This window comes from Strigops habroptila, chromosome 10 (genome assembly GCF_004027225.2).
Source record: "Strigops habroptila isolate Jane chromosome 10, bStrHab1.2.pri, whole genome shotgun sequence".
NCBI classification, from domain to species: Eukaryota; Metazoa; Chordata; class Aves; order Psittaciformes; family Psittacidae; genus Strigops; species Strigops habroptila.
The window spans coordinates 41,489,585-41,504,264 of NC_046359.1; the positions used below are offsets into that span (position 1 = coordinate 41,489,585).

The 14,680-nt window shown below is 41.2% G+C and overlaps 1 protein-coding gene across 12 annotated transcripts in view; it reads right to left on the minus strand.

Annotated features, from left to right (window-relative positions):
- The window catches only part of RPS6KC1 (ribosomal protein S6 kinase C1), a 93,484-nt gene that overhangs the window by 72,082 nt on the left and 6,722 nt on the right, over positions 1–14,680 (minus strand). For 10 of the 12 annotated variants that reach the window (XR_003993597.1, XR_003993598.1, XR_003993599.1 and 7 more), the window contains 3 exons: positions 11,540–11,660; positions 2,391–2,506; positions 296–389 (listed from right to left, as the gene is read on the minus strand). Coding sequence is in view for 8 of the 12 variants with exons in the window: in XM_030500239.1 (XP_030356099.1) it covers positions 296–389; positions 2,391–2,506; positions 11,540–11,660 (331 nt within the window). In the remaining 4 variants the exon portion in view is untranslated. Of the gene's footprint in view, positions 1–295; positions 390–1,900; positions 2,061–2,177; positions 2,354–2,390; positions 2,507–11,539; positions 11,661–14,680 lie in introns of those variants that run through there. The other 2 variants (XM_030500242.1, XM_030500243.1) reach the window with 2 other exon arrangements.

The window sequence follows — 14,680 nt, forward strand, 5'->3', positions numbered from 1 at the left end:
GCTCATCTCAATCTCCCCTCTGGCAGGTTAAAGCCATTCCCCTTGTCCTGTCCCTACAGGCCCTTGTCCAAAGCCCCTCTCCAGGTTTCTTGTAGCCCCTTTAGGCACTGGAAGCTGCTCTAAGGTCTCCCCTTAAGGAGCCTTCTCTTCTCCAGGCTGAACCAGCCCAGCTCTCTCAGCTGTCTCCATAGCAGAGGAGATCCAGCCCTTGGAGCATCTCCAGGGCCTTCTCTGGACTCATCTGCTGCTTTAAAACAGATCACACTATAAGGTTACACGACAAAAGCAAGCAAACCTTCAGAGCTGCAGTCAGACAGGTTGTCAGTCAGAGGGTCGGACAGAGGCTCAACAGGACCGATCAGTTCAGAGCCATCGTGCACCTCTCCACCCTGCAAAGAAAGAGGGAAAGGCATTATTCAGCTGCTGTGCTCTATGAAAAGTCTCACTACATAGCGATAGTCACAATTCAATTTCCTAACCAGTGAATGCTCCATTAGAGTTAATGTATTTAATTAAACTATGCAAGCCTGCAAAATTAAACAAGGGCTTTTGGTTAGGCCATGTCTGGTTGCCACAGACTGTCCAGGTATCTAAACAGTCAGCCTACTGCAGCCTCAGAGTCCTGAGCCTTAACAGGCTGCCTGAAACCCCGGAGTTCAAGAGGGAGAGAACAGGATGATCCTGCTCTCTTGTGGTTCATACACTCTGTGCCCTTCAGTGGTGTTCCCAAGCTCAGCAGGTCCCCCACACCGGAGTGTTTGTCCATCAGACTAATGTCCTACCCATGACCCACTATCTTGAGTTCAGTCATAGTCAAAACTGGACAAAGAGGGAAGACAAGGCCATCCCAGCATAGGAGGAGGAGATTATTCCCTCCCAAGCCTGAAAGGAATCAAAGGCAAGTGAAGTAACAACAGGAACAATTGATTGCACCAGAAACACCTAAATATTTCTTTTATAAACTTCCACTTCACGCCAGGTGAGTGCTTCCCATGCAAGTTCAATAGAAACTGCACCATTTCCAAGGCACTATTACAAACGGGCATTGCTAATCCATCTTGAAGGAGCCCAGCACATCTTCACACTAGCCAGCCACTTTTTCTGGAGCCTATAGCACATAGATAGACACAGCACTCCCTTCAGCTGTTTCTAAGACCCCATTGTCCGAATCTGTCTCTCCGTGGCTATTTGCACAGGAATCTGAAAAGGAACAAAGCCACCCCTGAGCAGAGCTAAAGGACACGGGCTGAGCTGGTGACGGATCCAAACCTAAGGCTTTCTTACAGGAAAACATGATACGACAGCAGCTGACAAATAAGCCTTAATTATTACACTTGCATAATTCCCCTTGTTGACACACTTGCTCCTATAAAAATTAATGTCTTGTTAGTTTTACTCATTCCCTTGCAAAGCCCAAAAAGATCCATTGGAAGGCTAAAACTGATACTTCTGTTTAGCAAAGGAGGGGAAGAGAGCTCTGAACAAATACCCCAAAACACAGAGGTATTTCCTAAGAACTGAAAAGTGCAATGCAAATAAAGTGGAAAGCAAAATATTCTAACTCAGACTCCCAATCTTTGCTGCCACCAAAGCTTAAAGAAAACTGTTATTTTAAAGAACTCTGCACCATGAAAACAAGTAAAGATTTGGAAGCTTTGCTGTCATTTTGCATTAGCACATGTTTCATTTAAACATACTTACACATTAACACGCTTACATCCCATCCCAGCCAGATAAGCATGTCCTTAATTCCAGGGAGTTACTATCATGTTTACATGTAAATTTATGTTTATGTGTTTGCAGAATGTTGGAGTAAGCTACCAAAAATAAAGAGGTTTGAAAGAACTATTGAAAACAAACTGCTTCAGATGTAATAAAGAGGAAGTCCGGATCAACTTATCATCCTAAAATATGTTTTGGAGAGTAGTTCTCACAACACTGTACTAGCAGCACGTTTGACTAGTTATATGCCAAATTCGTTGTCACGGACCTGAATCCATAACAGGCCATAAGAAATCAGTCTAGAGAGTCTTCCTTCCTTTGGTTTGAAACTATTAATGCTTAAATAAAACATAGAAAACAGTGACAATATTTGTATTACTTCCCACTGAACACCTGGATTTAATATCATGGGGTTTGCCCATCATTCAGTAAACAAGAATTCCAAATTCTTTCACCTGAAGTTCCTGTAAAACTTTCCACCTTGTAGAGATGTAGCATGAGGGATTTTTTAAGCCTCATTTCTAGAGTGAATGGAAAACTCACAGTCACTTCTCAAAGCATGTCACATCAGCTCACCGTCACGCCGTGGTTTATGAAGTAAACCAGAATCAACATTGTATTTTACTCAGATCAGTAAGAAGCAAACACTTCTGCAAATACTAACAAACCTTAAAGAAGTCTTCAAGCTGTTTGCTGTTATAGAGAGCAGGGATGTTGGCAGAAAACTGCAACAGATCTTCGGCACATTGCCTTCTTTCTTCAATCACGGTTTCATCAAATCGCCCTGGAACAGACACATAGCTTGACAGTTTTACAAGTAAGTACACAGTTATTTGCTATAATAACTACAATAAAGAAAACACAAGGCAAAAGCAACCTTCTGGAGACAATGCCCTGAGTCTATGAAAGTCATTCCAATGCGTCAAGAGAACATAGCGAATCTTCAAACTTCCTATTCTCAATTGTCCCTAGAGTCCCGTCTTCTGCAATCCACTCGGATGATGAAAGCTGGCAGCTACAACAAGAATCCTTCGCCCTCTCATCGTAAGAATATGGGAGGCAACACTCTTGATTAGCCAAGAGACACTAACGGGTGTCCAATGTCATCTAACAATAAATGAGACACGCACAATTTGACAATATGCCAGTCAGTGTCAGCCTTGATTACGGCCCGAATCCTGGAAGGAGCTGAGCAATCTTCACATAGTCTCAAGAACAACGCACAATATGAACGGATAGTAAACAAAAGTATTGCTAAAAGCCCCCAAACAGATCATCAATTCCAAGGTGCCAGTTATGGAGGAGACAAAGTGGAGGGGAGATGGTGAAGCCCTGCTACCAGGCACTGAAGCTTTCCTCTGAAGTAGCTCCATGCAGACAGGGTCTCATCTCCTCCTGGATTCAAGAGGTAAACAGAGCTGGAAAGCAGCTCATTTACTAACAACGTATGATCCTTCCCTTTTTCCTACCCAGCACCCAAGACATTCCAATTAGGAGAAAAAAACATATTTAAAAAACAATCCCACAGTTCACCTGACGAGATTTGTTTCTCAGGAGAAAACCCTTGGATTGCTACCTTAAATTCGCATTCTTCACAATTGCACACAACTTATTTTAGCTTTTCATATCAACATCACTTTGTTGTTGAAATAGTTACAAGTTTACAAAAGAAAAAGGGCAGAGGTTAACACTAATAATTGGAGGAGGATAGAACAGATACTGGAACAGCTATACAGAGGGGAAAAAAGGACTGGAAAGACAAGTTCAAGAAACAGTATTGCTCTAACAGCATGACCAGAAAAATAAGAACCACCTGTGACAGCTCTGTGGCATTAACCTTTGAAGAGGACAAAAGGAACATTGAACACAAAAAGCAAAATTCATTTATACTTAGAGCAAGCAAAAAAAAAACAACCCATAATCCCAGAAGAAAGTATCAAAGCAGGATTCTTTCCAGAAATTCTCCAAGTAAATAGCTCCTGCCCATGTGGCACCACAAAAAAAGAAAATAAAACTAGAAAGACACACACATACTCACAAGATCACAAACAAAGCTTTTGGGGGTTATTTTTCTGGGAAAGAAAAGAAAAGACATCATCGGGCTCATTTGCAGCTGGATCAGTTCCGTGACTTGTTCACCCTGTCCTTTCAGCTGCACAAACATGAGCAAGCTGTACAAAAGAGCAAGCAACAAGCAAGCAAAAAGGCGGCAAAGGCAATGCCACCACGTTGAGTGGCAACGCTGAAATCAGGCTCATTAAACTGCTCATCAAACTCCCTGTGTCTGCAGAGCAACACTGGGGTGCCTTCAGGCTTTTGTTTCATCCCATGCAAAACAGGACATCATGAAAAAACAGCTTCCCTCAGTACAGCACAGCAGCATGGGCCAGTTAAATGAATCTACAAAATGACATGAACACTGTTATAATGCAACAGAAAAATCAATCACAAAGAAGTAAACACCTAACAAGGCCAGAAACGGGAAACATTTGCAATAAAGTAATTCTGAAAGAGATTTTTCCTGGCTTCCCAAGGACCTTTCCCCATTCTAATTCATCAAACCCAATGAAAACTCCTTTTCCTCATCCACATCATCTCAGTACTTCCACCGGGCACCAGAAGGACATGTCAGGACCAGCCTGGCAGGGTTCACCGATTGCCCAGGCAGCTGCAAACCTCATGGGTATGAGCCTGCCTGGCCCTTGGTAGCCCCACCAAGCTTCTCACTCGGTTGGTGTTTCTCAGACTTTAGAGAAATAGAATTACATTTGCAACTGCATCCCCACTCATATTTAGCTGGTATTAGCCACACGAGTGAAAGGTTTGACTTTGACAGCACAATTACATAAGGTTATTTTCTTAGGAACTGAGCTAAAAACAAAACACGTTTGAACAGAGCCACTGAAATATTAGTCACTGTCACGTTTTCCAGCTCATGGGCATCATGATATGCTATCAGGACAACTTCTTACAGAAGTAGGGGACTTTTGGGGGAAGGAAGAACATAATTCATACTGTTCACAGACTATCTGCCATCCTGCTGGCAGCTTCATTCCCAGCCAACCCTGCCTAAGTCCTTCCCCCTCTCCCTTTTTTCATACTTTCAAGGAATCTTGGATAGCTCAACACTTTTGTTATCACCCTTCTCAATCAGATGTTCCAAGGTGCTTTAGATACCCAGCTGGCTCTTCACACATTGCTATTAGGAGGTGTTCCTGCATCTAAATCAACATGTCTCAGACACATGGCAACTTCATCACAGGGATCGTGTCTTTCCAGGGCTTCAGGAAGTGCCAACTACAGTCTTGGCATATAACAAATGCATATGTACAGTTCTGCTGTTCCTCCAGCAATGATCCATTCAAAACTTGTTCTGTGCATAAAAACCAAACGTAAATCCCTGTGAAGAGAATCCACAGTTCGTTTTTATTGGAGCAGATCTGAACAACAAAACACCTAGCAAGGTTTGTGTTTGCATTTCGGGTTCTCACAAGGCTTTCAACTATACTTAAGTTGGAATCTTAAATATGCTACTTCATTTGGTATTTTTGAATGCAGAAAGCATCCTCATCTGAGCTATATGATGTGAGTCATCTTTCTGACTCACTGCTAACAACTTACCACTATCTGGGGGTTTTGGTATCTTTTTGCCAGGGTGTGGGGAGACTATTTTTCATACTAGAGTACATTTCTGCAGTTGTTAGATACAAGACATGCTGAGTACAGATTTACCAGCACTCTGGTAAAGTGTCATGTACAGCAAACATACAGGAATACTTAAAACGTCCAACAAAAAATAAAGTAGTTTGAAAATACTGAAGAAATTATGGTGATACATATTAGGGTGGGAGAATAATCACTCCCCAGAAATAGGTATCATAGTCATAGAATCATAGAATGGTTGGGGTTGGAAAGGACCTTAAGATCATCCAGTTCCAAGCCCCTGCCACGGGCAGGGACACCTCACACTAGACCATGTTGCCCAAGGCTCTGTCCAACCTCTCCTTGAACACTGGATGGATGGAGCATTTACCACTTCCCTGGGCACCCTGTGCCAGCGCCTCAGCACCCTCACAGGGAAGAACTTCTGCCTTAGAACTAACCTGAACTTCCCCTGTTTAATTGCTGCACAACAACCCAGGCTTTAACAGCTGGATCTGTTAGGACATTGTGTACGCCCAAGCTTGAGTTCATTATGTTTCCTCTCTAAGACGGGTGGAAAAGGTTTGAGTGAACTAAAAAAACCGTGAGATTATTTCTTTTTCCCACCCCTAACAAGTTCCACGCTTTGATGTGAGCAGCTCTACTGTAACAGCATAAAAACACATGCACTTGCACATTATAATTATGAAAAGCTGTGGTATCAAACATGCAGTTGAGTTCTGCAGATGTGGCAAGTCTTTGTTGACATGAAATGTAGAAGCACAGCATGACCCAGTTGTTTCTAAATAAATCCCAGTTCTCCACACCATCTCCTGACACTCTGAATGCTGAGCTTGAGATTCTGCTCAGGTTTAATACTTCTAACACAAGCGAGTTTCCCTGTCAGAACCAGCAATGCTCACTGTGTAAAGTGTACTCTCTACGGAACAGTATGTATAGGTTCTTTAGAGCACACATCTTAAAAAACAAAATTAAAAATAAAAGCCCTTCTAGCACAAAAGATACTCAAATAAACTAAAAATTTAAAAAATCTGAAGATAAAGGCTTTAAATGAAAACAAAACACACAGCAGTTATTATATGGAGAAGTGAGATGGGAGAATATGCAATAAAATTTTATGCTTTAAACAGAAAGATGATTCTTAAATCAAACAGAAGATATTTCTGTTCCTTTCAGCTATGGAGCAATCATTTCAGTTTTGTTTTTACATTACCTCCTCTTAACCTGTATTCTTCTGTGGCTCAGCTTCGGTCACAGGTAGTGGGGTTTGGTTTGGTTTAGTTTTAATTTCCAAGAGCTTTTTTATAAGTAACTACCTTGAATATTTCTGTACATTTCCTTCTCCTACAATGTACATAGCAGCCACTTTTGTTCACCAAATACAATAGAAGAAGGACGTCTTTCAGAAGGGATTTCACTCAATTCTTCCCTTGCTTACAGAGCTAGTGTAAAACAGTTAGTTTGCATTTCTGGCAATTTAAAATGATTTCAGGTATTAGAAGCCCATACTCTCTTTCCACCCTGATTTTCTTTTCTTTTTACCCCTCTCTTTGCTCCTCTAAGAACAGCTGCCACATCTTCTACCTGAAATTCAATTATGCCTTGCAAATGTTAGCTTTGTAAATAATTTCTCTGGTGAACACTCTAACTCTGTAGATCAGATATAAAATCATCTCGGGATGAAACTAATTCTACATTCTCTAACCATTAACGCACAACTTCTGACACAGCACCGAAACTTACCCCACTTCCAAACTCATAAATAAGTTAGTATATATCACATAAAAGTTGGATATAATTTAGCTGATGGGAAAGACAATTTAAACTAGGAATTCTACCCAGCTCTGTGCAGAGAGCCAGGAAACCTGCATCAGAGTTCAGCTCCCTTGCCTCTCCCTTAGCTGCTCCACACAGCAAGGGCTTGTTCCCAGCTTCCCCAAAAGCTATAGGGGCAGATTGGACTTGGGTTATCAACTAACTTCAACTTGTTGAAAGTTCTTTATGTTAGTTTATTCTTTAAGGCATGCCTACATGCAGCAGCCATCGAAAACAAAAAGTAAGTACCAAAAATTCCAAGTCTGTGGCAATATTTGATCCTGAAACTTCAAAAGGAAAATTTGTGCTTTGCAGGCTGAGGTTTTGCCTCCAGAGGAGTTTCATACAGTTTCTCTGGCACTCAAGGCAAAGGAGGGCCAGCAAATACCACTGCAGAACCATAACCCCAGGCAGCATTGTGATCTTGGTAGAAAAAAGGGTGACTAAACAGCCACAGTTTTGGCAGTTTCCAATCCAATAGGCTTAATTATCCCAAAGGAATAGTGAACACACATATACACAAAGGAAAAAAAAAAAATACAAAAAGCATAATACACTAAAAAAAAAGTATAATATTCATAGAATCCCAGACTGGTTTGGGTTGAAAAGGACCTTAAGATCATCCAGCTCCAACCCCCTGCCATGGGCAGGGACACCTTCCACCAGAGCAGGTTGCTCCAAGCCCCTGTGTCCAACCTGGCCTTGAACACTGCCAGGGATGGAGCATTTACCACTTCTTTGGGCAACCTGAATAAACAAAAAAATAGATACAAACCAAACACAACAACAACAGACAAACCATCACCACACAACAAATAACCTAAAAATGCAGAAAAAGAACCCCAGAAAAATGCCAGGGTGCACAAAAGCTTATGCTAAAAGCATGAAAAAACGCTAAAAACCTTTTTGCACATGTCTCCATGTGAAGTATGTACGTAGGAGATGCATGCCAAAAAATGCCAAAAGCATACTAGACTCTAAATTATACTAAAAATCATGACAAAGACATGTAAAAGCATGCAACAGATGCATGTCAAAAAAATGCTAAATATGCTAACGTGAGACAGAGAAAAAGTATAGAATCATAGAATGGATTGGGTTGGAAAGGACCTTAAGATCATCCAGTTCCAACCCCCTGCCATGGGCAGGATATGGGGAAAAATGCTCTAGAGACACATCCAATACTGCTAAAACTGCTACACACACACAAAAACCCTTCACAAATCAGTGCTAGATGCATGCCAAAAAACACCAAACAATGGCTGGATGCTAAAACGTGGACAACACATGGAAAAGACATGTATGACAAACACTGAAGGCAGGCACAATGCACAGGAAACACGCAAATACACACAAAGCCATGCACTGGATGCATGCCAAAAAACCACCAAACATGCTGGACACTAAGAATGCTAATACTATATGGAAGAAACACAAAAAAGCAGGTGGTAGCAAGATGAAAACAACAAACCAACCCATGCTGGATGCTAAAACACTCTTAAAAGCATATCATAAACGCACACAAACGCCCCAAGTGTGCTGTATGCTTAAAAACCCACCAAAACATATTAGGAATAAAGGCAGCAATGGAAAACACTACCACAGCAATGCCTGAGAAACCAAAAAGAAAAGAAAACCATGCCAAAAAAGGGTGCAAAAACCTTGGCTGGACACTAAATACCACACAAGGTGCATACAAAAGCCATAAACACAGCCTGAATGTTTAAACAAACCAAACAACTATCCCAGTAAACCAACTTGTAAACACCACAGAAAGGCCTTAACCCCAAAACACCTTAAATACAGAAAAGCCTGCCCACGAACACCTCGAAACTAAAAATCCATCCAAAAACTCCATCAAAAAAAGGGCACATGGTAGACTCATGCCAAGAAAAAGTGCCAAACATGTTGGAAGCTTAAAAACCTGTTCAAATGCCCAATAATGGCATGCAGCAGATGCATGCTAAAAAAGCCCCAAATATACTGGACACACCAAAAAATGCTGAATAACTCTTAAAAACCCACTGAAAACCATGCAGTACATACCTGCAATCCCCTCCTCCCCACCCCAAAAAAAAACCAACCCTAAAAAACCCCAAACATACACAACAAAGAAAGCCTGGTCTTCTTCAAGGCCAGGCTGGACAGAGCTTTGGGTGACATGTTCTAGTGTGAGGTGTCCCTGCCTATGGCAGGGGGGTGGAACTGGATGATCTTTAGGTCCTTTCCAACCCAATCCATTCTATGTGTCTAAGATCTATGAAATAACATCATAGGCATGCCCTAGGCACCAAAACCACACCTACAAATGCCCCCCAATCCACACCAAAAAAGAGAACACATGGCAGATACATGCCAAAAAACGCCAAACATGCTGGACACTAAACGCCATGCAAAGGCCATATAAAAAACCATAACACAGGCTGGATGCTTTAAGAAAAATAGACACAAAACCAACTTGCAAACTCCATGGAAATGCCTTTGTAACCCAAAGAACACCTCACAAACCGAAAAGCCCGCCAACAACGCCTCACAAACCAAAAAGCCCACCAAATACACCTCACAAACTAAAAACGCCTCACAAACCAAAGAGCCCACCAAAAACCCCATCAAAAGGAGCATGGTAGATTCATGTCAAAAAAACCCCACCAAACATGTTGGATGCTTAAAAACCTGTTAAAACACCCAATAAGTGGCAGATGCAAAGAAATGCCAAACATATGTTGGACGCTTAAAAGCAGAACACTAAAAAGCAGCACCATTCTGCACAGTTAGCAACGCCTTAGAAATGCCTCAGAAACACTCACAAAGCATGTGGTAGATGCATGCCCAAAACAAATGCCAAATATGCTGGACATGTTAAAGAATGCTGAAAAACACTTAAACAAATGCTGAAAATCATGCCATATATGCATGGAGAAGAGCTACCCCTCAGAAATGCTGGACACCGGCAAAGTAATTGTCACAGCAGTGCCTCAAGAACCAAAAGCCACACACAAAACAAGTCCTGATTTCACACCAGAATCCTTGACAAAGAAAAGAGCATGAAGTGGATGCTTGCCAATACATGCCAAACATGTTGGATGCTCAAAAGCATGAAAGGTACATTAAAAAATCCACCACACACACAAAACCACAGGCTGGATGCTTAAAAAAGAAAACACCGAAATATATTAAAGCAACTTGGAAACACCACGGAAATGCCTTAGTAACCCCCAAAGAAGTGATGGAAACTGAAAAGCCTGCCAAAAAACACACCAAAAAAGAGCATGTGGTAGATGCAGACTGAAAAGCACCAAACACACTTGGGGCTGTCAGCAATGCCTTAGAAACACTCGTAAGTGGTAGACGCGTGGCAAATAAAGTCAAACATGACGGACACTTCAAATCCCACAGAAAACTGTGTGGTATATGCACGCCAAAAAAACCCACCAAAGAAATCCTGGACACAAAGAAACCACAGCCCTGCCTTAGAAACAAAAAAAAACCACACCGAAAAATGCCCCAAATCCACATCAGAAGCCTTGCAAAAAGAAAAATAAAGAAATTAATATGCTAGAACGACTCGTAAGTGCCATGGAAATGCCTCAGTAACACCAAAAGCACTTTAGAAACTAAAAAGCCCATGTAAAACCAAACCCAACCAAGAACACACAGTAGATGCATGCAAAGAAATGCCAAACACTTGCCGGACACCTAAAAATATTCGACATTAAAATGCTTGGGGAAAAAGGCTTGAAAGCACATGGTGATGCACTCCAAAAAGCTTTTTTGACATGTATTTCTCATGTAGAGCCACAATTCTCCTACAGGTTGTTTTGGTGAAATAGCTAACTGCTGCATGTAAAACTGATCTCTAAAGCCTAGATAAATTTGATAATTACAATTAGATAAATTAGATAAATTTGATAATTACAATGAAATATCCAAAACAAAAAATTCCTTTCTGTAACCACCACTTGCTACTTCACTATAACCCATCAGTAAAAATCAGACAGCTCCTATATGAAAATCTTTGTTCTTTGCTCAAGTGCTGTTCACAAAGCTAATATAGACCTCATGCTCCTGAAAACAGGGAATGTGTGTTGTAAAGATACGTAACATCCACACCAATACATATTTGAGCTACTATCTCTAACAGGGAAGCAAGGACACAACTACCCGTGCTAAAAAAGTGAAGTATCAAGCTATGATACACCTGCAAGTAAGATACAACAAACCTAAAAGTAGATTAGTAAAAGCACACAAAAAACAGCTCTATGCAGCTGCAAAACAAGACTTATTTACAGGTATTGAGTTATCAAAGGAGTTCAGCACGTCAGGAAGAAATTATGCTTACCAAATAGTATCGCTTTGGCAAAAGGTGGGAAGAGTTCTGTATGTCTGCACAGGTTTTTGTGAATTTGCCAGAGATCTTTGTGCAGTTTCTTAAAGTCACTGTATCTCTTCCAAACAACTATCTGAAGCAGAGAAACGGGAGAGAAGTATTAGTGAGGTTCATTGTTCGCATTGCCTCATACAACAAATATATGTATTGGTCTTTTAGAAATCAGACCACCACCTGCAGCAAATATGTTTAACAAAAATATACAATCTGAAGTGCCAACTCTAACAACTGTAACAAAAATGGTCATTATGTGTCCACAACCCCGTTTTGGCTACCAAGACTTCAGTGTAGAGAAAAAAATCATAAGTAAATGCCAAAGAAGGAAACAAAGAGAGCAAAGGCAGCACTGTTTCCATCACACTGAGGTCCAGACCTACACAGAGAACCAGTAAGAGAGGAGAAAATGGCAAGTGGTAGCACTGCACTGTCCAACACTCAATAACATGCTGTGTCTGATGCAGCTGCAGGTATGGGGAAGAGAAACAGCAGAAAACGAGGCAAGAGAAATCAATACAAGACAGGGATTCTGAAGGACAGAACATTAAGCACCCAGGACAACAAACCTGCTTGTAATTTGTTTCTGTAAAACGCTGATCAGGGGTAAACGCAAGCCCACATTTTAAATGGTTTATTAGTAATAACCCTGATCCAAAAATTGAGTATGTTCCTTTTGTAATCCAGGCAAAGTTTCCAACTTCAGGAATGCAAAGACAACACTGGGTCATTACCCCAGCTTTTTCTGATCCATCCCTTCTAGAAAGAAGTAGTCAAATCCCAGCCAGGTTTCTACCTTGTCGTTCCTCCATTCCTCCATCCCATTCTTTTTATTCTTTCCATTCAAGGAAGGAAGAGAACCCAACAGGAAAATGAGGCTAGGGAAAGAACTGAGCAACAAAATTTACACCCAATCGATTGCTAACAGGTTTGCTATCAGGATGAAAAAAATTACCAAAGACATTTTATATCTTGGCCTCAGTTTTGGTCAGACTCACGAAGCCACTGTAATAAACCTCAAAACTAATGTGAAGTGACTAAAGTAGAACAGGGGAAGGAAAAAAAAGAATAGAGACAGAGCCTGCAGTGCATTCAGGAGTCAATTCCAGTGTTCTGTCCATCAAATGTCACAATTAGCTTACAACTAACCATAAAGTTTCCAAATACTTCTGACTGATGTAACAGGTTGCCTCTCATGAGCAATTGTAACTGAAAAACTACTTTTTTCAAGCAAAGCAGACCTAGAACCAAGTAAAAGGCTTAATTTTTAGAGGGGTTTTTTTGTTGTTTTGTTGGAGTTTTGGAGGTTTTTTGTTAGTTTTAACACTAAGGTCTCAGGCCTTCTAAGTTTCAGCAGATACAAGTCCTGCTTACAGAACAATACAGATATATGGTAACAGGACTATTAACGGTAGATATGCACAGCTTTAATGTGGCAACACTCTCTCCACCTTATAAACTCAGCTATGATGCAACTAGCAGCCCTGATTCAGCTCCACCTATTGCACACACATTTCCAGGACTCCATTACCACTGAGTACTTGGTGGAGTTCAACAGACAAGGGAAGACAAATCATTACCTCTCAAGAAGGCAAACTAGTCATTTTGCTATCAGAAACAATACTTTTTCAATGCTGTACTTCCATCTAATCCAATATCTTGGAAGTGGATGATTAGCGCTTCTTCAGCATGCATTTAGAAAAGAAAATTGCTTATGATGGTGAAGTCTCGAAACCTGAAGTTATTGTATTGTCAGTACTTGGAGACAACATGAAAAGCTGCCAGAAAAATAAAAGCATGAGATTCCGTTCCACTAAAAAAAAAAATAGGATTTTTTACTGCCGCAAGTGATCTCCCAATAGCCAAGAGGAAAAAACAAATATTTGTAAGTAGCTTGCACAGCAAAAGCAGTCAAGGTCATCCTAAAACCTTTCACAAGCTCACAGAAATCATGCCTTTGCATGCATGTGGCTCAGCAAAGTTCCCGCTCTAACATACTCATTAGAAATCAGATTTGGAGGAAGGACACATTGTACTTTGAGGCCCAACGAAGCACAGCAAGCGTATCACAAAACATATGTTAGACTTGTAATGCAATAAGGTGCTTGTCACGGTTGGAGCCAGTAGATCTCTGTTAACTCATGTGATTCATCTGTTCCACAACGAACAGCCCTTTCTCCTCCATGAATAAGAGGAAAAACCCACAAGACTACCCTAGCTACAACTGCCTCACACACCATGTTGCCACCATCGAGCCTCAGAAACAAGGAAATTAAAGCCCACTAGCTTTTCTGTATCAGCTCTTCCATTCAACTTGAACTTCTTTTCTCCTTTTGAGAAGAAAGCCCTTACAAGGTTATCTTCCTCCCTGTCCCAGCAACAACAGCTGGAATTATTTCAAATTGTAATTGGCTGCAGTGGGAGAGATGCTGTACTAAAGGCTTGTATCCCAAAGGGCAGTGAAAAGAGGTGAGCGAAAACTGGCAAGTAGAGTTAAGTCACAACACACAGCCTTATGTGCAGCTGTACATACATAACGTATGTATTAACATCACAGCAGTGGTATTAAAAGAGAATTCTGAGGAGGGAGGCACAGCTAAGTGGTCCTATATAGAATCACGGAATCATAAAATGGTTTGGGTTGGAAAGGACCTTAAAATCATCCAGTTCCAACCCCCTGCCATGGGCAGGGACACCTCACACTAGACCATGTCGCCCAAGCCCCATCCAACCTGGCCTTGAACGCTGCCAGGAATGAAGCATTTATCACTTCTCTGGGCAACCTGTGCCGGGGCCTCACCACCCTCACAGTAAACAACTTCTTCTTTATATCTAACCTGCACTTCCCCTGTTTTAGTTTGAACCCATCACCCCTTGTCTAATCACTACATATATGGGTGCAGGAAGGGGGTTGCATGGGACAGATCATAAAGCAACAGGGTGGTTGTGTGCACAAGATTTTGTCCACTGAATTTCTAACTGAGAATTCTGGAAAGCTGAGGGACATTTATTTTCATGGGAACAGGTTAGGAGCATATTCTTTTTCTTTCAAAGGCTGCCCACAATTCTCTATTTAGCATAAGCAGCCAATATAACAGA